We start from the raw sequence: 23,773 nt of genomic DNA, 5'->3' as shown, positions 1-23,773 counted from the left end.
TGCTACTGCTAAGTCGCTTCAGTTGTGTCCGACTCTGTGCGGCCCCACAGATGGCAGCCTAAGCAAAGTCTGATACCCTTGCTCCCTTTGTTCACAGTGCTCCAAGATGAGGCTCCAAGTCTGCTCTCTGGAACCTCAGATGCCCCCGGGGAAAGACCCTCTTCTTACTGGCCTGATTAAGTTATGAAGAGGAAGGCTGACCACGTCAGCCTCCCCGGGCGTAAGTATAAGACATGTCAGCCCAGGAAGGAAGTGGACTAGATCACGTGATCACCAAGGGCTCTGACCCCTGAGACAGAGAATTTGAGGAGACGGAACAGTAAACCCACCTCCCTCCCCAGGATGTTTCATCATGACCCACTCTCACCTTTTCAGTAAAGAGAGGTGATGTTAGTAGAAACAGTAGCTCTGATAGGCTGAATAGGGGCTCCTCCCAAAATTTTCAGGCCCTCATTCCTGGAACCTGTGCATATTACTTTATGGTTAAAAAAGGGTTTTGCTGACAAGATTAAGTTAAGGATCTTGAAATGGGGAAGATTGTCCTGAATTATCTGGGGAGGCTCTAAATGCAATCACAGAGTCTTTATGGGAAAGAGGCAGAGGAAGATTTGACAGAGAAAGAAAGGAAGGCACTGTGGCCACAGAGGCAGAGACTGGAGGAATGCTGCCACAAGCCAGACAATGCTGGCAGACCAGGAGCTACAAGAGGCAAGGGACAGCTTCTCCTTAGAACCTCCGGAGGGGGCTCAGTCCTGCCAACACCTTGAGTTCAGAGATGCTTATTTAAGCCTTCTGGCCTCCTCCAAAACCGTCAGAGGATATATTTCTGCTTTTTTTTTTCCAAAACCACCCAGAGTGTGGTAATTGGTTACAACAGCCACGAAAGCTAATACAGTGCACGCTTGGTTGCTCAGTTGTGTCCCACTCTTGAGACCCCATAGACAGTAGCCTGCCAGGCTCCTCTGTCCATGGAATTCTGCAGGCCAGAATACCGCATTCAGCTGCCATTTCCTTCTACAGGGGATCTTCCCAACCCAGGGATGGAACTCAGGTCTCCTGTGTTGCAGTCAGACTCTTTACCGACTGAGCTACGAGGGAGCACTTAAAGATCACTCACTACGTACCAGACATCACCACTCTAAGTACTTTATCCACTTAAATTCACTACATCCTGGTCCTGGCTCTGAGGCCTGGGATGAGCAGACACATGCCTGCTCTGAGCATGAATCCCAGATTCACTGTTCATGGTGGTGAGCCTAAGCAAGTTATGTGACCTCTCTAAAAAACAGCTTTCCCAGTTCATAAAAGGGCCACATAACCCTTCTCACTGGGCTGCTGAGAGGATAAAACGGATAATAAACATGAAATGATTAGAACACCACAAAGTAAAGACTAGTTGCCTTCTCAGGTGGCTTGGCAGTAACAAATCCGACTGCCGATGCAGGAGACACAGATGCAGGTTCAACCCCTGGATGAAGGAGGATCCCCTGGAGGAGGGCATGGCAACCCACTCCAGTAGCCTTGCCTGGGAAATCCCACGGACAGAAGAGCCTGGAGGGCTACAATCCATGGGGGCGACAATAGTCAGAAATAACTTAGCGACTAAACACCACCAACAACAAATAAATGCTAGTTGTACGAGATCTCAAGGATTGAACAAGCCAAAATTAAACCATCATCCTAATCCATCAGGATGTAGATGAGGCCTCTTGGACTCATCTATGTAGGAAAGACCCATCAGTGCAGGAAGGAATATGTCCTATTTAAACACTTCGGAGAGCGAATGTGACAGTCTGAAGAATTCAGTTAAGTATTTCTTCCCTTAATTAAGCAATTTAGGTCCTGAATGCTGGCCTCATTTTAGAAAAGGCAAATGCTGGGGGCTGTTCTAATTCTGCAGCTTCGACCCACAGATTTCCAACCCCTATCTCCCCTTCTTAAGGACAGCTATGCACATCCATCACACAGCAGGACCTGACTTGCAGTTTCCAAGCCTGGCACACCCCTGCAAAGCTCAGAGCATCTCCTCCCTGTAACTCTGGCATCAGGAAATGGAGCCCCAGTGATTGGAACTCAGTGTGAGGCAGAACTGTAAGTCCATTTTATGGCCTTCCAACCATAGGGTACACCAACCTGTCCCAGCAGGTTAGGTGGAATGATAAAATCAGGAATAAGCTTTGATAAGAGATTATAGTCAAGTCAGTAAGAATAAAGGTTTGCCCAGAGGCCAAGTAAGGGAAACCTAGAGCTATCATGTTAAAAAAAAAAAAAAAAAAAGGAAGGAAAAAAAACCCACACTTTAATCAAGTTGGCCCTTTCTGATAAAGTTTGCCTAACTCCCTGTGCAGGTGATGTCATTCAAAGAAGCAAGGATCCCAGGCCTTGCGTCCCGGCCTAAGAAATCTGCATGCGAGGAATAAAGGGGGAAGAAGGACCTGACCACCCGACCTTGGCTTCCTCCCAGTCAGAGGTCCAGACTTGGGTGGCCAGCCTCCGAAGTCTCCTAGGGCCACTGCCAACCTTGCCCTGGCGACCAGGCCTCTTACCAGCAGGCTGCCGGGCTCGCCACCTGCGCGCTCTCAGCTCTGCCCTACCCCACCCTCCAGGAGGAAAAGGGATGAGAGAGGACGCACCCACCCCCCCTTACTCTCAGGCACCCACAGACTCCTGCGCTGCCGTCACCACTGACGAGAACCCAGGTCCCCTGGGGGCACTGCTTCCCCTTCTCATTCCAACCTCCCCATCAATGAACACGCAGCAACCGCTACGCTCCCGCTGCTCCTACTCTGGAGGAAGACAGAACCCAGAACGACATCCGGAGCCGAAAGCCGCAGTGGTGGGAGCGCCGGGTTCCCGGCCCCGCCGTCCGTCCCTGCCCTCTCCCGGTCAGCAGTGGATCCTCCAGCCAGGCCGGCGTTCGGGATCCAGAGGGTGCCCGAAGCCTCTGTGGGGCCCCGCCTCCCCCGGGGACTCGGCGCTAGAGACCTCAGGGAGCCCGGGGAGAGAACGGCTTAGCAACACCCGCGGAGGCCTGGCGCCTGCCACAGTCCCGGGGACTCGAACCCGGTGCCCTTGCCCGTAGGCATCCCGCGCCCTGGGACACGCCTCATCGTAGGCATGCCCAGCTAGCCCCTGGCCCAGCGCTCGGGCGCATCGCCCTCCCCTGCACCCTCCTCCCGGAGGAGCCGAGTCCCGGGCCGCCCGCGCGCCCAGCCTGCCCCCAACAGGTCGTGGGCAGCGGGGAGCGCGCCTCCCGCCGGGCAAGGGAGGCGAGCCGGAGCGAAGCCGAGGGCTGGCCGCGTGGGGCGGGAGGGGTCGCCGGGGCAGCGAGCTCGGCCACTTACGCGCGGGCTCTGGGGAACCCCATGGACAGCAGCACGTCCAGCGCCGATCCATGCTTGATGGTCCCGGGGCGCTGCTGGCGGTTCCTCCGCGGGGTGACTTTGCTGTACAGCTCCTCTCTCGCAGCCATGCCGAGCGGGCTGGGGTGGCCGTACTGAGCCATGCTCAGCGGCCAGCCATCTCCCGGGAAGGCACCCGAGCCGGAGGGCCCTGGAGGGCGGAGGGCCGGCCCGGGGCAGGGGAGGGGGGCTTGGGGATCCGGAGCCGGGCGCAGGCGGAGGCGCAGGCGGCGCTCGGAGGTTCCCTGGTGTCGAGACTGACGCTTCCTGGTGAGGCCACCGGAGCCAAAACTGCGAGCCGCTTTCTGCCCGGCCGGCCGGCCGCCACTCGGGCCCCGGGTGCCCCCTGCTCGGCGCCCGCAGCAGCCCTCTCTCCTCCGCCCCCTTCCTTCTGCGCTCCCAGCAGTCCGGGAATTTGCAATGAGTAATTTTTGAATGGATCAAAAAGGAAAAGGAGCTTTGTGGGCCGGCTCTGCCTCGCCTGTACCCGGGCCCCGCCCCTCTCTTAAAGCGGCAGCGCGGCCCGTGACTGCTCCCGGCTGGGCGCAGGCTGTAAAAGTCCAGGTGCTTCTGGGCAGAGAATTGGAACCAGCACTGCCTGTGTACACTGGTTCAGGGGAGTCACTTCCAGCGCTCTAGCTTCTCCATGGCTTCCATCCGGAGCCAGTGGGGCCTCAAGACGCCAGATCAACCCATTTCAAGTTTCCTGTGGTTCTGGATGGGGTTATTAGTGGAAATTGGGCAAACTGATGGACGACATGAATGGACCAGAAGGCCAAGTCATAGCATCCAGATAAAAGGTTTTGCTTCCTAGAGACGGTGCAAGACCCAGAGAATTGTTAATAGCAGCTGGAGACCAAGTTCCCATCAGCTGGCCAAGGAATCACGCTGAAGACCTTTTGTGTTCTCCATGATGGACCATGGGATTTCCCAGGCAAGAATACAGAAGTGGGTTGCCATTTCCTTTTCCAGGCTATTTTCCCAACCCAGGGATCGAACCAAGGTCTCCCGCGTTGCAGGCAGATTCTTAACAATTTGAGCTACAAGGGAGGGATAAAACTGCAGACAGAAGAGGAAGGGGAAGATGAAAGGAGGAAGAAGGAGGCGAGGAAGGAAGTGGGATGTGAAGGAGGGTGGGGGAGCAGGAACTGAGAAAGAACACTTTGTAATTGTAAGAGGTGTTCGGCACCGAATGGGTTGATTTTCAATAGCGAATGAGCACCCTGTCAGTAAAAGCATTCTAAGACAGACCGCTTCATCACTGCTCAGTGGTGACAAGTAAGTTGCATCATAGGTTTGCCCAAACTACTCCTACCTCAAAGAAGGTGGAAGTCCTAGCCACCCCTCTTTCCCCACAGCGCCACAACTTGTGAGCTGGTCATCAGCCGTCACGAGAGCTGGTCTTAGAGATATTAAAGCTTGGGGGGAAGGCTGATGACCAGCTCTCAAGTTGTGGAGCTGTGGGGAGAGCTGATGACCAGCCCCCATGAACTTGGCTTGGGGATATTAAAGCTGTTTCATTCAGAGACACATTTATGGTCCTCAGTTAGCTAGGGGGACCCTGCTCAGTGTAATGGAAAAGGCACAGAGTAACCCTCAGTTCAGTTCAGTCCAGTCTCTCAGTCGTGTTCAACTCTTTGTGACCCCATGAATTGCAGCACGCCAGGCCTCCCTAATATCACCAACTCCCGGAGTTCACCCAAACTCATGTCCAAACTCATCGAGTCAGTGATAGCTGCTCTTTTTCAGGTAATGATTATATTACCACCTAACATTTGTTTATTAGGCTCTTGTATGTGTCAATCACTATGTTCAGGATGATAAATGAATTAATTCATTTAATTTTTATGACCCTATGGTGTGTGTATAATTATTATCCCAGTTTACATACAAGAAAACAGCCCAGAGAGGTTGAGGAAGATGGTACAGATGACATGTCAGAGCCAGAGCTTTTGGTGCCTTGGACAAGTTGTTTTTGCCCTCTACAGCCCCAAGTCCTTATCTGTATGCATCATAGTAACTAGCCTTACACAGGGCTGGGCTCTCCAAAAATGTTAGTTCCTTCCCCTGCCTGGAGCGTCGGGGGAGGGCTGATGACCAGCTCTCAAGGAGCAGCTTTTTGATATTGCTTTCTAAAGCATCTAAGGGTTTTACCAGGGGACATGACACAGCTTAATTCTCTTTAGCCCAGAATATAGTTTTCTAAAAAATATCCAGCAGTGTTTGGAAGTGGGAAGATAAGGACTACTGGGGCTTAAGCAACAAGGTGCATAGTTCTATCTGCTATTGTGTAAGGGATGAGGAAAAAGTTCATACTTCCTGGGTGGGGGCTTCTGCCTAAGCAGAAGTGTCCCGAAGCCATGTAGAGGGCCTCTCCTGGGCACAGATCAAAGAGACAAAACTGGGCTGGGGAAACTATATCTAGTGACTAGCTTCCTTGGGATGCGTTTGGTAAAGGGCACTGGATCTTACCTGATATTCTGAACTTCTTCCAAAACCTTGGCTTGAGAGATAAATGATCCGAAACCTAGTCAAGCGATACTGTCTTGTGGAAGCAGTTTATAAACCGTAAGTATCGATACTACATAAATAACTGAAATTTACTGAAAATTCACTACACATTGATGCTGTTCTTAGCTTCTTACACAAATAATTTATTAATCCCTTGATAAGACAATAAAGTAGGTACCACCATATTATCATTGGCCACTTTACAAAATGAAGACGTTGAAGCAGACAGAGAGCAAGAATCTTGTCCAAGATCGCATGCCCAGTGATTTGAACTCTTAAAATTTTGTCCATACAACCACTTACTGCCATTATGATAATGATGAAGAGATGCCAACCAGTAAAATAATATGTTCAAATAATAACCTTTTTGATTCCTGTTACCAAGCTGAATTTGAGTTGACTCACTAAACGTGTAGCCAAGCCATTCTACTGACACTGGGTTGTGGTAAAGGAAAGTATAATAAGTCCCCGACATACGAATGAGTTCTGTCCCAAGAGTGAGTCCAATTTGTTCATAAGGCAATAAGGTTAGCCTAGGTACCCAACTAATACAATTGGCTATGTAGTACTATACTGTGTAATAGGGTTATAATATTTCTCATACGAATAATACATAAAAACAAACACCAAAAGTAAAATAATTTTAATCTTACAGTTCACTACCTTGAAAAGTACAGTAGTACAACAGTTGGCGCTTCTTAGCAGCACCAGCTACATCCTTGCTGCTCTTATTCTTGCTTCTGGACATCCTGGGTTTGAAATATGCTGTACTAGGGTATGTAGTCTATACAGTACCGTATGGTAAAGTACACAAAAGCACAACCACTTATAAAGGATACGCACACGGGACCATGTACGCCAGACACATGAACTAACTCACATGATTGGACTTGTGAATGTACATACATTCGCATCTTTGAAAGTTCTCAACTTGGAGGTTCATAGGTAGGGGACTTAGTGTATAGCGTTTATTGCAAGGCGCCAAGCAAGGGAGTGGGAGATAAGCCCCAGATCCACTCCAATCTGATCTTTGAGTTAGAACTTTTTGTTTTTGTTTGTGTTTAAGAACAAAAATACTGCGCTTAATCGTCATCTTATGACATTTCTGTGGCATTTCTCGGAGTCAGGATATCTCTGTTTTACAATTCTCTGGCCAAGTGGTCCATGGCTTGGGGGTGGGGGTGGGGGGGGCTTTTTAGCTCATCTTGCCCTGGAGAAACCCGAGTTTGTTTGTTAATGATGGTATCTAATGATAAAACAGCAATTTTATCAACATCGATGTTATCAATAACAGCAGTTTTAGTCATCTGATTCTGGTTGCGGAGAAGGCAATGGCACCCCACTCCAGTACTCTTGCCTGGAAAATCCCATGGACGGGGGAGCCTGGTGGGCTGCTGTCTATGGGGTCACACAGAGTCGGACACGACTGAAGTGACTTAGCAGCAGCAGCAGATTCTGGTTGACTAGGGTTCAGTTAGCCCAAAACTGAGGTTGGAGGGGCGAGAAAGGGAATAAAGTTTTGTATAGAGAAATTAGTTGTAAACTTGGTAAGGGATGGAGAAGGCAATGGCAACCCTCTCCAGTATTCCTGTCTGGAGAATCCCATGGACAGAGGAGCCTGATGGGCTACAGTGCATGGGGTCACAGAGAGTCGGATATGACTGAGCAACTAACACTGCTACTACTGCTTGGTAAGGGAACTTGGTTTTATGGAGACTCAGTTTCACTCCTCTGTCCCTTGACACAGAATTGTGGATCTCTGTTTCCTCTCGAAAAGCTGAACTGTTTTTCTCCCTCCTCTAGGCAAACTGTGAGAGGAAATGATGGGTATATAGTTTTAGGTAGCCTGGGAAAAGCACTGTGGAAAACCAGGCATCTTAGACATGGACAGTTGCGTTTGGGGCACTTTTACCAACATCTCCATCCGACGACCTCATCCTTCAGCCAGGGGCCAGCCATCATTTTATTTAAGACAGCTGTCCTCAGTTCTGCACAGAATAAGGTGCTGGCAATTAAGATGCATTGTGCTTCAGTTGTATTGACTTTGAAAAGCTAGGGAAAGCTTTATAGAAGTCCATGTTGTTATATCACAGAGAAGAGGAATGAGTATTCATGAGACAGGGTATCTGACAGCAGTGGGAGGTGGGAGGGGCCCTTGCACGGTGAGGAAGCTGACACATCAGCTTCAAGCTCCTTCAGAAGGGAAGCAAGTTGTCAATTTCTCCTGTATCTACCAGTCGAGTCAGAATCCACCCTGAGCCACAAACCTCTTTCTCTCTCTCTTTTTTCTTTTCCTAAGTCATGCCACATGGCTTGTGGGATCTTAGTTCCGCAACCAGGGATCGAACCCAGGCCCTGTGCAGCAAAAGCTGTGAGTCTTAACCACTGAACCTCCAGGTGCGTGTGTACGCGCTAAGTCACTTCAGTTGTGTCTGGCTCTTCGACTCTATGGACTGTAGCCTGCCAAGCTCCTCTGTCCATGGGATTTCCCAGGCAAGAATACTGGAGTGGGTTGCCATGCCCTCCCCCAGGGGAACTTCCCAACCCAGGGATCGAACCCACGTCTCTTTCCTCTCCTGCATTGGCAGGCAGGTTCTTTACCGCTGGTGCCACCTGGGAAAGCCCGGACTTCCAGGTAAGTCCCCACAAACCCTTCTGTTCTTGGTGTGGCACCCCTTCCGACATGGCCATAAGGATGCCAGGATGGGCCCAGTTATTAATAACTGAGCTCATAATTTCTGAAAGCGAGTCCTGTGTCTTTCCCTTCTGCTTCTCTCTGCCCTTGAGAAAAGATCACGTGATCCCTTCAAGCACAGGCAGTAAAGTCTGCAGAATGTCTCTGGTCCCCAGAGTTGGGATGTTGAATCTCTAGGATGCCACTGGGCCCTTGAGGTCAAGGGGATTCTTCATGATCAGAAGATTTTGACACTGTCTGGTAAGGAAAGAAAAGAAGCACCAGAGGAAGGTTCCAGAACTGGGAGTCAGGCTGTAACTTAAGATATTTTCTCTGCCCCTCTCTGGGCCTTAGCTTCCTCATCTGCCAAATGAGGGCTTCACTTAAGCTGGGGGTTCCCAGGACTTTACCCAGGGACCCTCAGGGACTCTTGTGGGAGGAGGATGGTGTTATCAACTGAAAGTCAGGGTGGGCAAAGCATGGTGTCCTCTCCTCCCTTCCTCTTTTTGAATTGGATACATTTGATCAGTTGTATGTCTTGGGGGTTTTATGTAAGGTTTTCTATGGGAAGATGGTTTACAGGATCAAAAAACATTTTGGAAAAGACTGAACTAGATGATCTTTAATGCCCAATTTAGTTCTGAGAGACCATAATTTAACAGGAGAGAAAGCAGAGGGGAATGGAATGGGATTGGTGAGCAGGGGCCAGGGGGACGGGGGGTGGGAGGGCCCAAAGTAGCTGGGAAGGGAGGGACAGGTGAGGAATGGGGTGAGGGCAAAGGAGACAGGTCCACACAGGTCAAATGTTAAGGTGAAACAGATTTTAAAAACTCAAGGTGTGTATCATAGGATATCACTTATGTGTGGAATTGAAAAAAATGATACAAATGAACTTATTTAAAAAACAGAAAGAGACTCACAGACATAGAAAGTGAAAGTGAAAGTCAAGTCGCTCAGTTGTGTACGACTCTTTGCAACCCCATGGACTGTGCCCTAACAGGCTCCTCCGTCCATGGGATGTTCCAGGCAAGAGTTCTGGAGTGGGGTGCCATTGCCTTCTCCAGGAGATCTTCCCCAACCCAGGGATTGAACCTGGGTCTCCTGCATTGTAGGCAGATGCTTTACCGCACAGACATAGAAAACAAACTTATGTTGCCAAAAGGGAAATGGAGAGGGGAAAAGAATAAACTAGGAGGTTGGGGTTAACATACATACACTACTATTATAAAATAGTAAACAACAAGGACCTACTGTATAGCACAAGGAACTCTACCCAATGCACTGTGATAACCTATGAGAAAAGAGTATGAAAAGCAAGATATATATATAAATATACATGTATGGATGAATCACTGTGCTGTACATGTGAAGCTAACATGATTTGTAAATCAACTATACTTCAATAAAAAAGAAAAAAAAAAAGGTCACATTATTTCCACCACTAAAGGAAATAATAGTTGTGTGACTTGGTAGACTGCTACAGTGGATATCATATTGCAATATAAATGTATCAAATCAGTATGTTTGTATACCTTAAATGTATACTATATGTTAATTATATCTCAATAAAAACTAAATTTAGATTGAAAAGAGTCATATCATTTCTACTGTGTCCCAAAGCACAGTTACAATGGCTCGAAGGACCTGGAGATTGTGACCACTCCACAGTCTTGAATTTGCCCATAGGACTTGGCACAGCGCTTATGCTTGCCCAGTTATTGATGGGTTGTTGAATAGCGAAGCCATGCTATATGGTAGGAAAAGGTAAGACTGAAACAAAGTTTGGAGCATCACTCTAAACCCAACAAAAATCTTGTATTTTTCTCATATGTTGAAAAAATTAAGATCTCTCCCTCAATTGCAAAAGGAAGAGAAAGCACAGGGAGTCTATTTTCATTTTTCATCCATCTCTGAACAATAGTCCCAGTGGGTCTATTTTGGAATCCTCGTAGGAGATACTCCATGGTCTGTGCTTCCTCCTTGGATAGGCCTCATCCCAAAGGTCACTGCTGAAGGCTCTGTGTCCCTGACTCGCCACGTGACAATAGGAGTGTTAGGAAATAAACAGTACACGCTTAAAAAAAGGCTTATTCCCCTTCTCACACAACTTCTCTTTTTGTATACAAAAGGAAATGTACTGGACTTCCCTGGTGGTCCAGTGGTCAAGGCTTGACACTGCCAATGCAGGGGCATGGATTCAAACCCTGGCTGGGGAAGTTCTTCATGCCATGTGGGCCATCCAAAAACAGAAATGTATAGGCAACATACAAATGGACAGGTTTCCCTGGTGGCTCAGTGGTTAAGAATCTGGCGGCAGTGCAGGAGATGTGGGTCAGGAAGATCCCCTGGAGAAGGAAACAGCAACCCATTCCAGTATTATTGCCTGGAGAATCCACGGATAGAGGAGCTTGGTGGGTTACAGTCCATGGGGTTGTAAAGAGTCAGACACGACTGAGCAACTCCGACGGGCAACGTAAGGGGGAAATTTTGTTTATAAAAAATAGAATAAAATTAAGTAGCTATAAAAACCTAGGTATGTGGAAACAACAACAACAAAACAAGCAAAAGTAACCTCCAAGCCCTAAAAGCATGGAAACAGCAGCCATGGACCGAAATACTTGGAAAAATAATTTTTACCATTTAAAAATTCAGAATGGTTTCAGGGGTTACAAGATGCAATTTTTGGATATTTCTGTTTAAAAATGGAAACTTAAAACTTCATAGAATGCTTTTTAATGAATCCTTGTGAGGCTGTGTACATTGATGTTAGATGTATTTCCAAATCATGCATAATACATAACGTCAACATAAATAACTTATGACCTATACAAAGAGGGGAAGTTTTGTAATGCCAGGCCATCTTTAGAATAATACTCTGGCCAGTTAGCTATTTCTTCCATCTTCATTCTGGAAGTTAAAATACCAAAAGTGCCAGTTGCTGCCTCTCCGCCCAGTTGCCTGACCCATTGTCTCCCCAGCCACCCTAGAAAGTGTTTAGCTGTATTTTATGACACTTTCCCTTCTAGGATTGAGTTAAGGTTTGGGAATGTAACATAATTTACCTCTATTTTCTCATCTTTAAAATGGAAATAGCAAGACATACTTCATAGAGTTTTGTTATCTTTAAAATGAAATAACAAGACATACTTCATAGGGTTTTGTGATACTTAAGTGAGTTGTGAATATGAACATACCAAAGTGACACATGCTTGCTGAAGCCTTAATGAAACTGCTTATCCCAGTGTCCTATTCCTATCCAGTGTCACCTTCCTATTCTCATGACATTTGTGCAGTTCCTTTGTTTCATTAGAATTTAGGACTGTAGAATTAGATTAATCATAATCCATGGTCCATATGTGGCTCAATTTTAGCCACCTAGCTACTTATTTAATCAGTTCATTTTGAATAATACAATCAGTTCAGTTCAGTCGCTCAGTCTTGTCCAACTCTTTGCGTCCCCATGGGCTGCAGCACGCCAGGCTTTGCTGTCCATCACCAACTCCCAGCACTTGCTAAAACTCATGGGCATTGAGTTGGTGATCCTATCCATAAGCACCCACAAAACTCTCACCTGAAACAAAAGTTAGGACCTTGACAGTAACTAATATCTTACCAAATGACCACACTCTACTCCAACAAACCTATTCCTTGCCTTCCCATATTCTAGGTGGCTTCATTCTATATTCTATGTTCATCATTCCCTTCTTTTCCTTTTCATATAATTTTATTGAATCTATGAATGTGAAAGTGAAAGTCACTCAGTTGTGTCCAACTCTTTGAGACCCCATGGATTATACAGTCCTTGGGGATTCTCCAGGTCAGAATACTGGAGTGGGTAGCCTTTCCCTTCTCCAAGGGTTCTTTCAAATCCAGGGATGGAACCCAGGTCTCCCGCATTGCAGGCGGATTCTTTCCTAGCTGAGCCACAAGGGAAGCCCTAGTGAATCTTTAAATATCATAAAGAATATTCTTAAAGAAATTTTTAGCTGTTTTTTTGAAAAAATTTTTAAAGAATTTTTTCACTCTCTACTGAATTTGTTAAAGTCTTTATTGAATTTGTTACAGTATTGCTTCTGCTTTATGTTTTGTTTTGTTTTTTGGCCATAGGACATGTGGGATCTTAGCTCCCAAACCAGGGATGGAAATTGTGCCCCTTGCATTGGAAGAAGTCTTAACCAATGGGCCATCAGGGAAGTCCCTTGGAAACTTTTTTATTTTAAGTGTACTGTAGTTGATTTACAATGTTGTACTACTTAGAGGTGTACAGCAAAGTGATTCAGTTATACATACATATGTATCTATTTTTTCAGATTCTTTTCTCTTATAGCTTATTACAAAATATTGAACACAGTTCCCTGTGCTATACAGTAGGCCCTTGTTGGTTATCTATTTTATATATAGTACTGTTAGCTGTTTTGATATAATAGAGTACAATGCTGTTTGTAATCTTCTGAGATTTGCTTTTTGGTTTTTTGCTCAATAGTACACAGCTAAGGTGTATAACTAAGGTATATTCATACTGTTGAATATCGGGTAGTCCATTGGTTTGGTTGCTATACAATAGTCCATCTCTTGTTATGTCATGTTTGGATTATTTCCAAGTTTTTGCTTTTTTGATTCTGCTGCTATGACCACTCTTTTTAAAAAATTATTTATTTTAGTTAGAGGCTAATTACAATATTGTGGTGGTTTTTGCCATACACTGACATGAATAAGCCACAGGTACACATGTGTCCCCATCCTGAACACCCTTCCCACCTCCCTCCCCACCCCATCCCTCTGGGTTGTCCCAGAGTACTGGCTTTGCGTGCCCTGCTTTATGCATCAAACTTGCACTGGTCATCTATTTTAAATATGGCAATATACATGTTTCAATTCTATTCTCTCAAATCATCCCACCCTTGCTTTCTCCCACATAATCCAAAAGTCTGTTCTTTACATCTGTGTCTCTTTTGCTGTCTTGCATATAGGGTTGTTGTTACTGTCTTTCTAGATTTCACATGTATGCGTTAATATACTGTATTGGTGTTTTCCTTTCTGACTTACTTCACTCTGTATAATAGGCTCCGGTTTCATCCACCTCATTAAAACTAACTCAAATGCATTATTTTTATAGCTGTGTAATATTCTATGTGTATATGTACCACAACTTCTTTATCCATTTATCTGCCAATAGACATCTAGGTTGCTTCCATGTCCTAGCTATTGTAAACACCACTCTTTATAAGTCTCCAATCATATCTGTGCAAGAATTACCCTTGGACTATAGCCTGCCAGGCTCCTCTGTCCATGGAATTCTCCAAGCAAGAATACTGGAGTGGATAGCCATTTCCTTCTCCAGGGGAGCTTCCTGAGCCTGGGATCAAACCCAGGTCTCCTGCACTGCAGTCTGATTCTTTACTGTCTGAGCCACCAGGGAAACTCAGTTCTAGGAGTAGAAGCTGGGGCACTTTCTACCTAGAAGATAATACAAAACTGTTTTCCAAAGTAGTTACACCAGTTTATATTCCCATCACCAGCACATAAGAGATTTCTTTGCATTGTGGTTGCCTGTGGCTACATAATTATTCTGTATTCCAGACTATTTTACACACCACTTGAGGTGAACTTGAGGTAATGTAGTCAGAGAGTTCAAGCGTATGGGCTCTGTGTTTGACTTTCACTTTCTTTCTTATGAGCCATGTAACTTTGAACAAATTCATCCATTTAACAATTATTCACTGAGCACCTACTATATATGTGCTGAAGACAAAGTTCCTCTTCCCAAGGATCCTACATTCTAGTGGGAAGCGACAGATAGTGAGTAAATGTTAATTCCATACTGTGATAAAGGCTATAAAGAAGGAAAACAGAGTGATGTGCTTAGAAGTAACTGAGGGTGGGAAACTCCTCTAGCAAAAGCGAGTTGGGAAGGTCACCTGTGTGGAGGTGACCTCAAAGCTAAGATATGAATGATCAGAGGGAGGCAGCCAAATGAAGAGGTGGAAGGGGAGACTTGCAGGCAGCAGGCACAGAAAAATGCAAACCCTTCAAAGGTGAAAATACTCAAAGGCACGTAAAAGAGGTCAGAGAAGCTGAAGCACAGGGAAGGAGGGGAGAATGAAGACCTGCAATGGGTGTGCAGAGCCAGTTCCCGCTTCCAGGGCAGAGCTCATTGTTTCAGGAATACCTGGAACCATTCATCAAATCATTATTAGCAGGAAATCAGCCATGGTGGGAGTATTTACACCATGGAAATTGGCAAATGCTTCCCCAGGGCTTGTTCCCCATGGCCCTGAGAGTCATGTGGCAGGGTGAGGTGGGGGAGGGGAAAAGACAACTGAACAGATACAGTTAAAGAGTTGCTTCACCTCTCAGCACCCAATCTCAAAGTGTCACCGTGAGAATTAAATGAGTTGGTTCATCTAAAGCACAAGGCGGAGGAGGAGTGCTCAGTGACCGCAGAGCACTTGCCTGCTCCTGCCGATTTTCCTATTCCTTCTCCAGCTTCCCTACCCTGCAACCATCTGGTCATGATGCTCCTAGGAGGAAAAAGAACAAACATATGTTGAGTGGCCACTATAGGCCAGGACTCTCACATGTTGTTATTTCACACCATCAGCAATACTCTCAGGGAGATAACTACATGGGAAATTCACTGATAAACCTGCTGAGGTTGGGTAACATGCCCAAGGTCTCACAGCTGCTAAGCAGTGAACTGGCATTGAAAACTAAGACATCAGTGGGACTTCCCCAGTGGTCTAGTGGCTAAGACTCCGTGCTCCAAATGCAGGGGGCCCAAGTTTGATTCCTGGTCAGGGAACTAGATCTTGCACGCTGCAACTGAAGATTCTGCATGTTACAGTGAAGATCAAAGATCCTGGCATAGCCAAATAAAATAAATAAATATTCTTTTTAAAAAAGAAAGAAAGATGATTTTTCTTGGTGGCTCAGTGATAAAGAATCTGCCTGCCAATGCAGGAGAGATGGGTTCAATCCCTGGTTGGGGAAGATCCCACATGCTGCGAAGCAATTAAGCCCATGTGCTGCAACCACTGAGCCCACATGCCGCCAACCACTGAAACCCGTGTGTCCCAGAGCCTGTGCTCTGCTATGCTATGAGAAGCTGCTGTAATGAGAAGCCTGCACACCACAACTAGAGAAGAGCCTGCACAGCAGTGAAGACCCAGCACAGCCAAAATAAATATCTAAAAAAAAATTATAAAAAAATAAAAGCAACTGGTATCTCCATTTAAAAGGAAAAGGAAAAATAAGACATCAGAATCTAGCTTCAGGGCATATTACAATTAACCTTAATTCATTGATATCAGTTAAAACATTTTAATAGGCAACTCATTTGAGGGGATAATTTATTTGGATATACTATTAAATGAACCACAGACTTGCTTGAGACTGTTGGAAGATGTGTGAGTAAAAGGGGTTGCAGCAGTTCTGGGAATTGAAGTAACCTTTGCTAAACTTATCATCAGGTGACTAACAAGTAAAAGACAAAATTTTTCCTTTCAGTAGTTCTTTCCTTCTACAGTAAGTGGCTACCTACTATATGCAGTGGGCTCAAAAATAGAAGTAGGTTCAAGGTTTGCCAAGCCTAGTGGGAGACAGGCATGATCAGACCATAAGAAAACAGGATGATTGAGAGACAGAGGTTTCCTTAAATTGTGACAGGGGCCAAATGGTGGAAAGGTGGGTGGGAAAGCTTCCCAGAGAATGTGATGTCTGAGTTGGATGTTGAAAGATGAATGAAGGTACATCAGAAGTGGAATGAGAAAGTAGGGGTGGGATGAGGCTGAGTAGAAACAGAAGGAAAGAAAAGATGTTCTAGGCTGAGAAACTGCCAAGTGCAAAGACCAAAGATGGGAGAGATCTGGTCATCTTGAAAGATCATCTTGGAAGACTGGCATGGAAGAAGCACAGGGCTTGGAGGAAACAGAAGAGATTCAGATAATAGATCAGGGTTGGAGAATTTGGGTTACTGCAGAACCAGACTTCTTTATAGGTAATATTTCCCTGGCTGATGTAAGCCCAGCTTTGATACCCTATTGGGAAATTCATCACCATCCAATGACTGGATGAATAATACAAAACCACTTAGAAACCATGGTGCTATGGTCTGAAATTTTCAGTTCAGTTCAGTTCATTTTAGTCGCTCAGTTGTGTCTGACTCTTTGCAACCCCATGAATTGCAGCACGCCAGACCTCCCTGTCTATCACCAACTCCGAGAGTTCACCCAAACTCATGTCCATCGAGTTGGTGATGCCATCCAGCCATCTCATCCTCTGTCATCCCCTTCTCCTCCTGCCCCCAATCCCTCCCAGCAGGTTCTCCCAAAATTAATAAGTTGAAATCCTAATCTGTAAAGTGATGGGATTAGGAGGAGGGGCTTTGGGGAGGTAATCAGGTCATGACGGTGGAGCCCTATGAATGGGATTACTGCCCTTATAAAAAAGACCCCAGAGAGCTCCCTTGCCCCTTCCATCACGTGAGGACACTGAGAAGGCTGCAACCCAGAAGAGGACTCTCACTTGACCATGCTGACATCCTGATCTTGCACCTCCAGCCCCCAGAACTATGAAAAGTACATTTCTATTGTTTATAAGACACCAGTATATGGTATTTTGTTACAGCAGCTCAAATAAATGAAGACCCAAGGGAAAACCAGCATGACATCTCAAAATGCTACTCATTCTTCAAGCTCAATCAAAATACTGAAATTTCCAAGAAGTCTTCTCAGGCCCCCAAATTCTGAAACTCAGAGCACATTTCAAACTTAAAATCTCATGGATAATTTACAATATCCTACCCTTTCTTTTCCTTCACTTTTTCATTCTACTTAAGTGTAAATGCTTTATAAAATATAGAAGCAATACAGCGAGATTTTTTTAATCATAAAATTAATGTCAATCAGATAAAGAAGGAAAAACAATCACTTCAGACAGAAGTGATCAACAGTTACATTTTCTTCCATTGATTTTTAGTAAAATAAATGATCAATGCTCAGGCCTAGGCAAATTAGTTATAAATTACTTGAGAGTGGAGATTGCTCACTATCACTATATCCTTTTTTAAAATATTTATTTACTTATTTGGCTATGCTGAGTCTTAGTTGTGGCGTGCAGGGTCTTTAGTTGTGGCATGTGGACATTATATATTTTTACCTCCCATGTGAACTTCTTAAATGTTTGTCATTGATGGAGACAATTCTCAATGAATTAAGAGCTCCCAGCTAGATGGGAGCATGGCATAAGCCTGAAGAGTCTATTAAGATAGATTTGCTTGAAAATTTGTGTCCAGAGTGAGCAGTGTTGTAAAAAAAGCCCAGAAAAGATGACACAGTCAGCCTTGTCATCTTCAAAATTACAGGACAAGTCTTTCCACAAATGTGGCTCTTTAGAGTGGAGACCATCTGTGCTGGCTAGTCTTGTGGGGATTCTGGATCCATCTCTGAGGGTGGATGACCAGACTGTCACCTGAAAAATAAAAGCAAAATGAATATGGCAAGGAACAGACCACCCTCTTTTCCTCTCTTTCTTTCTTCCTAAAGTCCCCTGAGCAAAACAGATTATCCATCTCTTGAGAAATCAGAATGTTGTTCATTTCTGCGGCTGCTATGAAAAATTATCACTCTAGGTGGCTTAAAACAAGAGAAACAAGATTCTCTCATGGTTCTAGAGGCCAGAAGTCCTGAGTCAGAGTCACTGGGCTGAAATCGAGGTGTCAGCTGGGCTGTACCCCTCCCAGATCCTTTAGGGGAGAATCCATTCCCTGCCTCTTCCGTCTTCTGGTGGCTACTGGCATTTTTTGGCTTGTGGCTGCATCCCTCTAGTCTTGAAGGCAGCATCTTCAAATCTCTCTCGGCTTTGTCTTCCCATCACCTTCTCTTGTCTGTCTGAAATCTCCTCTTTCCTCTCCCTTATAACGACCCTTGTGATTGTATTCAGGGCCCACCTGGAAAATGCAGGATAATATCTCCATCTCAAAACCCTTCATTTCACTCCATCTGTGAAACCTCTTACTTTCCTCACAAAGAAACATTTTACAGGTTCTAGAGATGAGGACCTGATACCTTTGGGTAGCCATTATTTAGTCCTACACTAGTAGTTCTTAGAGCAATTCATTGTGAGGCTGGATGAACTTCAAGGTTCAAGAGAAGCCTTTTGATGGGGACTTTCCTGGTGTTATAGTGGTTAAGAATCTGCCTTCTGGTGGCTCAGATGGTAAAGCGTCTGTCTACAATGTGGGAGACCTGGGTTCGATCCCTGGGTCGGGAAGTTCCCTGGAGAAGGAAAAGGCAACCCACTCCAGTACTCTTGCCTAGAAAATCCCATGGATGGAGGAGCCTGGTGTCCATGGGGTCGCAAAGAATCGGACACGACTGAGCGACTTCACTTCACTTCCAATGCAGGGGACATGGGTTCGATTCTTGGTTGGGGAACTAAGCTTGCCTGCCCCAAGACAGAAGCCTGCATGCCACAGTGAAGAGCCCATGTGCTGCAATGAAGACCCACCACAGCCAAAATAAAGAGAAAAAAGTGAAAAGAGAGAGACAGAGAAGCTTTTTCAACTGTATGATCTGGGTTAATGGGAGCAGACAGATAATGGGGAAGGGCAGAAAAAGAGTAAAAAAGTCATACTTTCCCAATAGTTTTGGAAAAGGCCCCTGTCCTTATTTATGTTGTTTCCCCTGCTTGCAGCTCTTCCTTCCCCTGACCTCTTAAGGGGACTTACCTGAGCTCACCTGCCTGCCTTGCGCATACTGCATCAATGAAATCTGCAACTCACTTTGTCTTCTGTTTCCCTTTTATCATAGCACTAAGCGCAGCGAACGGCATTTTGTACACTGAATGTTTACCTCCAGGGGAGAGTGTGAGCTCCATAAGGCTCAATGTGCCTTACCCAGAGCTGTGCTCTCAGTAAGCACTTAATAAATGCTCTTGAATTGACTAGAATCACATTCCAGTTGAGATAAGAGATGCCCTGATGGCACATGTGCAATTGCATTTCCTCGCTTCCCTGATCTTGAGACCAAGGCTAAGAAACTCTGTCTCCCACCCCACTGGCTGGACTGGCTCAGAGCCCTGTCCTGAACCTCGCCTCTCTCTCCTTCAGTTTCCTAGGTGATTAAACAGATCCTAGTTCACATCTCCAGTTCATGCTGTGAGTAAGCTCAAAGCAAGGCTCCTTAAAGCCATCCTTACGGAAAAGTCTGTCAAGGACCACCCACCAAAAGTGGAGCTTCTGTGACCAGAGGCTTGTAGAGGTTATAGAGGGAAGAATGACCTTCTTTGAATAGGTGACCTGAACCAGGAAGAGAGGTGATATTTAGGCAAACCTCCAATGTTCAGTGGAAGGACGGTTTGGGAAACATGTCTTTTCTAAAAAATATTTTATTTATTTATTTAGCTGCACCAGGTCTGAACTGTAGCACTCAGGATCTTTGATCTTCGTTGTGGCATGCGGAATCTTTAGTTGCAGCATGTGGGATCTGGTTCCCTGACCAGAGATGGAACCCTGAGCCTCCTGCATTGGGAGCATGGAGTCTTAGCCACTGGACCACCAGGGAAGTCCTGGGAAACACATGTCTTTAAATGACAAGTGACTCTGTTCTTTTAGGCCCTGGCTCTGACATTAGTCACTGCACCACGACCACCCCCACCCCCATCTAGCTACTTGTGGGTGCTCCTGGGGCTGTGTCCAGCATGTGTGTGGATGGAGCCTGCAGACCAATCCTAGAAGTTTCCTCATGGCTGGTTCTCTTATTAGTTAGAAGCTCCTGTAAAGAGAAGCCAAGAGAAGAATTGCAAGTGCAAACCACCCCTTGGTTAAAGACTTTAATTAAAGAACTAGGGACTGAGATACTCTTGGATTTCTATTATCTATGCTGCTTCCACCCACTGAGAATTTTACCCTCCTCTTCCTGGTAGCTCAGCTGGTAAAGAATCTTCCTGGAGTGCAGGAGACCCCAGTTTGATTCCTGGGTCGGGAAGATCCACTGGAGAAGGGATAGGCTGCCTGCTCCAGTATTCTTGGGCTTCCCTGGTGGCTCCACCTATAATGAGGGAGACCTGGGTCCAATCCCTTGGTCGGGAAGATCCCCTAGAGAAGAGAAAGGCTACCCACTCCAGTATTCTGGCCTAGAGAATTCCAGGGACTATACAGTCCATGGGGTCGCAAAGAGTCGGACACAACTGAGCAACTTTCACTTTCACTTCCTCTTTAGTAATAGTGTTCACATAGCTCCTTACAATTTTCAAGCACTTTTAGGCATAATACCTTGTTTAATTATTATTCCCCCCCCAAGAAAACAGAACAATATTAAGAAGTTACATTACATACATTTTTCCTAGTGACAAAAATAAAAGAATGAGGCTCAGAAAAAAAAATTATGCAACGTACTATGATAATGCAATGATGCATGAGAGAAGCATGAGGTGTTTAAACCCAGGTTTTGCAGAAATGAGAGCCATTCTGGTAATTTTCTTCTGTCTTTCTTGGGCTGGGACCAAAAATGTCTTATGACTTGGCACTCTTAAGTGCAAGGAAAGTTCCTAAAAGTAGTGTAGATCAGTGGTCCCCAACCTTTTTGGCACCAGGGACTGGTTTTGTGGAAGACAGTTTTTCCATGGACCAGGGGATGGGGGATGGTTTCAGGATGATTCAAATTCATTACATTTATTGTGCACTATTTCTCTTATTGCATTGACTCCACCTCAGATCATCAGGCATTATATCCTGGAGGTTGGGAACCTCTGGTGTAGAGAACTCTCTCAGGTGAGGCCAAATGAAGGCGTCGATCACCCGTCAGCCTCAGAAGGGCATCTAAGACAGAGATTTTCCCAGGAGGAAAGTTTAAGCATCCTCTGCGGTCATGACGTATTGCTATTGACTGTTATAATAATGTCTGAGTAATCCCAGACCTGGTTAGCAGTGGTCTAGAAATTTGATTTAAGATTGTATCTTAAAATTGTAGTTGAAAGCACTCCTAGCATATAGATTTTGATTTCCAAGTACCGTTTCCTACTAAAAAGAGGCAGGGCTCCATGGAGAGATGCTGATTCCAGGTCACAAGCAGGGAAAGTTGGCCTGGAACATCTCATGTCACAAAGCTTGAACTGTCCCCAAATGAATGGGATTATATGAAGAGTATACAGGAGCCAGATTGATGGAACTCCCACAGCTAAATCCAATTTGAACATCCCCCTTCGCTTCCCTCCAATGGTGATATTGGATTATAGCAGGCAAATAAAACCCATAAATCCATGGTGATACTTGCAAAGATAAAAAGAAGAGGGGGAAAAGGGAGGGGGAAGAAAAAACAGTTTTTCTCAAAACAATGCTGACAAATGAGTGAAGGAACAATGACAGAATTAGAAAATCACCATTTGGCAACCTTCAGTGTAACAATGGCAGATTCTGTTAAGAATCACTAATAGATGTTAAAGTCGTTGGGTAAAAGACTTCCCAGGTGGCGCAGTGGTAAAGACTCTGCCTGCCAATGCAGGAGACGCAAGACATGTGGGTTTGATTGCTGGGTTGGGAAGATCCCCTGGTGGAGGAAATGGCAACCGGCTCCAGTATTCTTGCCTGGACAATTCCACGGACAGATGAGCAAGGTAGGCTACAGTCCATGGGGTTGCAAAAAGTCGGACTCAACTAAGCACACAGCCTCACATTCACTGGGTAAAAGGATTGTTGGGGAGTAGGGTGTATTCACAGTGTTTCAAAGTGTCACCCATACCTTATTTATTAATTCACAGAAGAAGAAAAGAGAGACCTTATGGTCTCTACCTTAACCAAGAGTTAGACCTTGGCAATGCCAATCATGGAGTAACTGACTTATGACTCCTGAGATAAGAATCAGTGGGTGGTACACATCACAGCCTATGTGATGCTCTTGTCAGAAATGTCACCTGAATCTAATCCCATGGAAACAGTCATTCATCCAGAGCATGGGACATTCTGCAGGACAAGTAGCTGAGGCTTATTAAAGACCCTAGCACCGTGAAGATCAGAATGAGAAGGCAGTGTGCTCTACATGGGGAAAAAGTAGAGAAACAGAACAGTCACATGCAATACTTAGACCTTCATTGGATCCTGGATCCAAAAAATATGCTATGAAAGGACATTTAAATTTGTATTTATTTATTTTTTGGCTGCACTGGGTCTTGGTTACTGTGCTGAAGCTTTTCTCTAGTTGCAGCAAGCAGGGGTTACTCTCTAGTTGTGATGTGCGGGCTTTTCATTGCAGTGGCTTCTCTTGTGAAGAGACTTTAGGGTGGTGGGCTTCAGCAGTTGCAGCTCCTGAGCTCTAGAGTGCGGGCTCAGTAGTTGTGACACATGCATTTCGTTGCCCAGTGCTGTGTGGAATCTTTCTGGACCAGGGGTCGAACCCCACGTCCTCTGCATTGGCAGGCGGATTCTTCACCATTGGACTACCAGGGAAGTCCTAAAAGAATATTTTGAGACAATTTGGGAAATTTGAATACGGACTCAGTGTTGTCTGCTGTTATTATATTAATGTTGATTTTCCTAAGTGTGATAATGAAGGAGAATGTTCTTGTCCTTGGGAGATGCAAGCTGAAGATTCTAAGGGTGAGGTGCCATGGAATAGGAAGTGTAGTTTTGGATGATATGGCTAAAGGGAAAGGTTTGTATAAGTATATAGAGAGCTGGACTGAAGGAATTGCAGTTAAGCCTTTCACATTACAAAGGACTTCGGGTTTCTGTCCAATAGTAGTGATGCATTTATAAGAAAGCTGGCAAACCTGAGCAGGGGATGGTCCGATGGCCTTGGAGCAGAGTTAGCACAGCTAGAGATGAAATGGGAGACGCAGGCCTTCTTCCAACAAAGACTCTCCGGCACAGGCAGCAAGTGCCCCAAGGCCCATAAATCCACACATCTAGCTAGTAATTACTCATGAAGAGTATCAACGTCATTGGCCTTTGAAATCTAAGTAAAGTCGTTCAGGAAGCTCACAATCAAAGCAAAATTTTTTGTAAATAACAGCTTTTGAGTTCTTCCCTGGGGAGTGCTATTCCCTGAAATGGAGTTGCCTCATCCCCCACACCAGCCCTGTTACACACCACCCTCATTAAAGCTAGTGTTAAACCTTTGTTTAGAGAAAGGAATGCTGTAGGTATTTGCAATACTATTTCTGGTCCCCTCTGTTTTTAAGAATGTTACCATCC

General features: G+C 45.4%; 1 protein-coding gene across 1 annotated transcript in view; it reads right to left on the bottom strand.

The window, feature by feature from the left end:
• UBASH3B (ubiquitin associated and SH3 domain containing B) overlaps positions 1 to 3,823 on the bottom strand; it is a 154,159-nt gene extending 150,336 nt beyond the window's left edge. The window contains exon 1 of the mRNA XM_004016112.6: positions 3,345 to 3,823. Within this exon, the coding sequence (XP_004016161.2) occupies positions 3,345 to 3,505 (161 nt within the window). The 5' untranslated portion in view covers positions 3,506 to 3,823. The remainder of the gene's footprint in view (positions 1 to 3,344) is intronic.
• Between the last annotated feature and the right edge of the window lie 19,950 nt (positions 3,824 to 23,773).

Source organism: Ovis aries, chromosome 15 (assembly GCF_016772045.2).
Source record: "Ovis aries strain OAR_USU_Benz2616 breed Rambouillet chromosome 15, ARS-UI_Ramb_v3.0, whole genome shotgun sequence".
NCBI classification, from domain to species: Eukaryota; Metazoa; Chordata; class Mammalia; order Artiodactyla; family Bovidae; genus Ovis; species Ovis aries.
The sequence above is the reverse complement of the archived record's forward strand: the minus strand, read 5'-3'. Positions and strand labels throughout refer to the sequence as shown.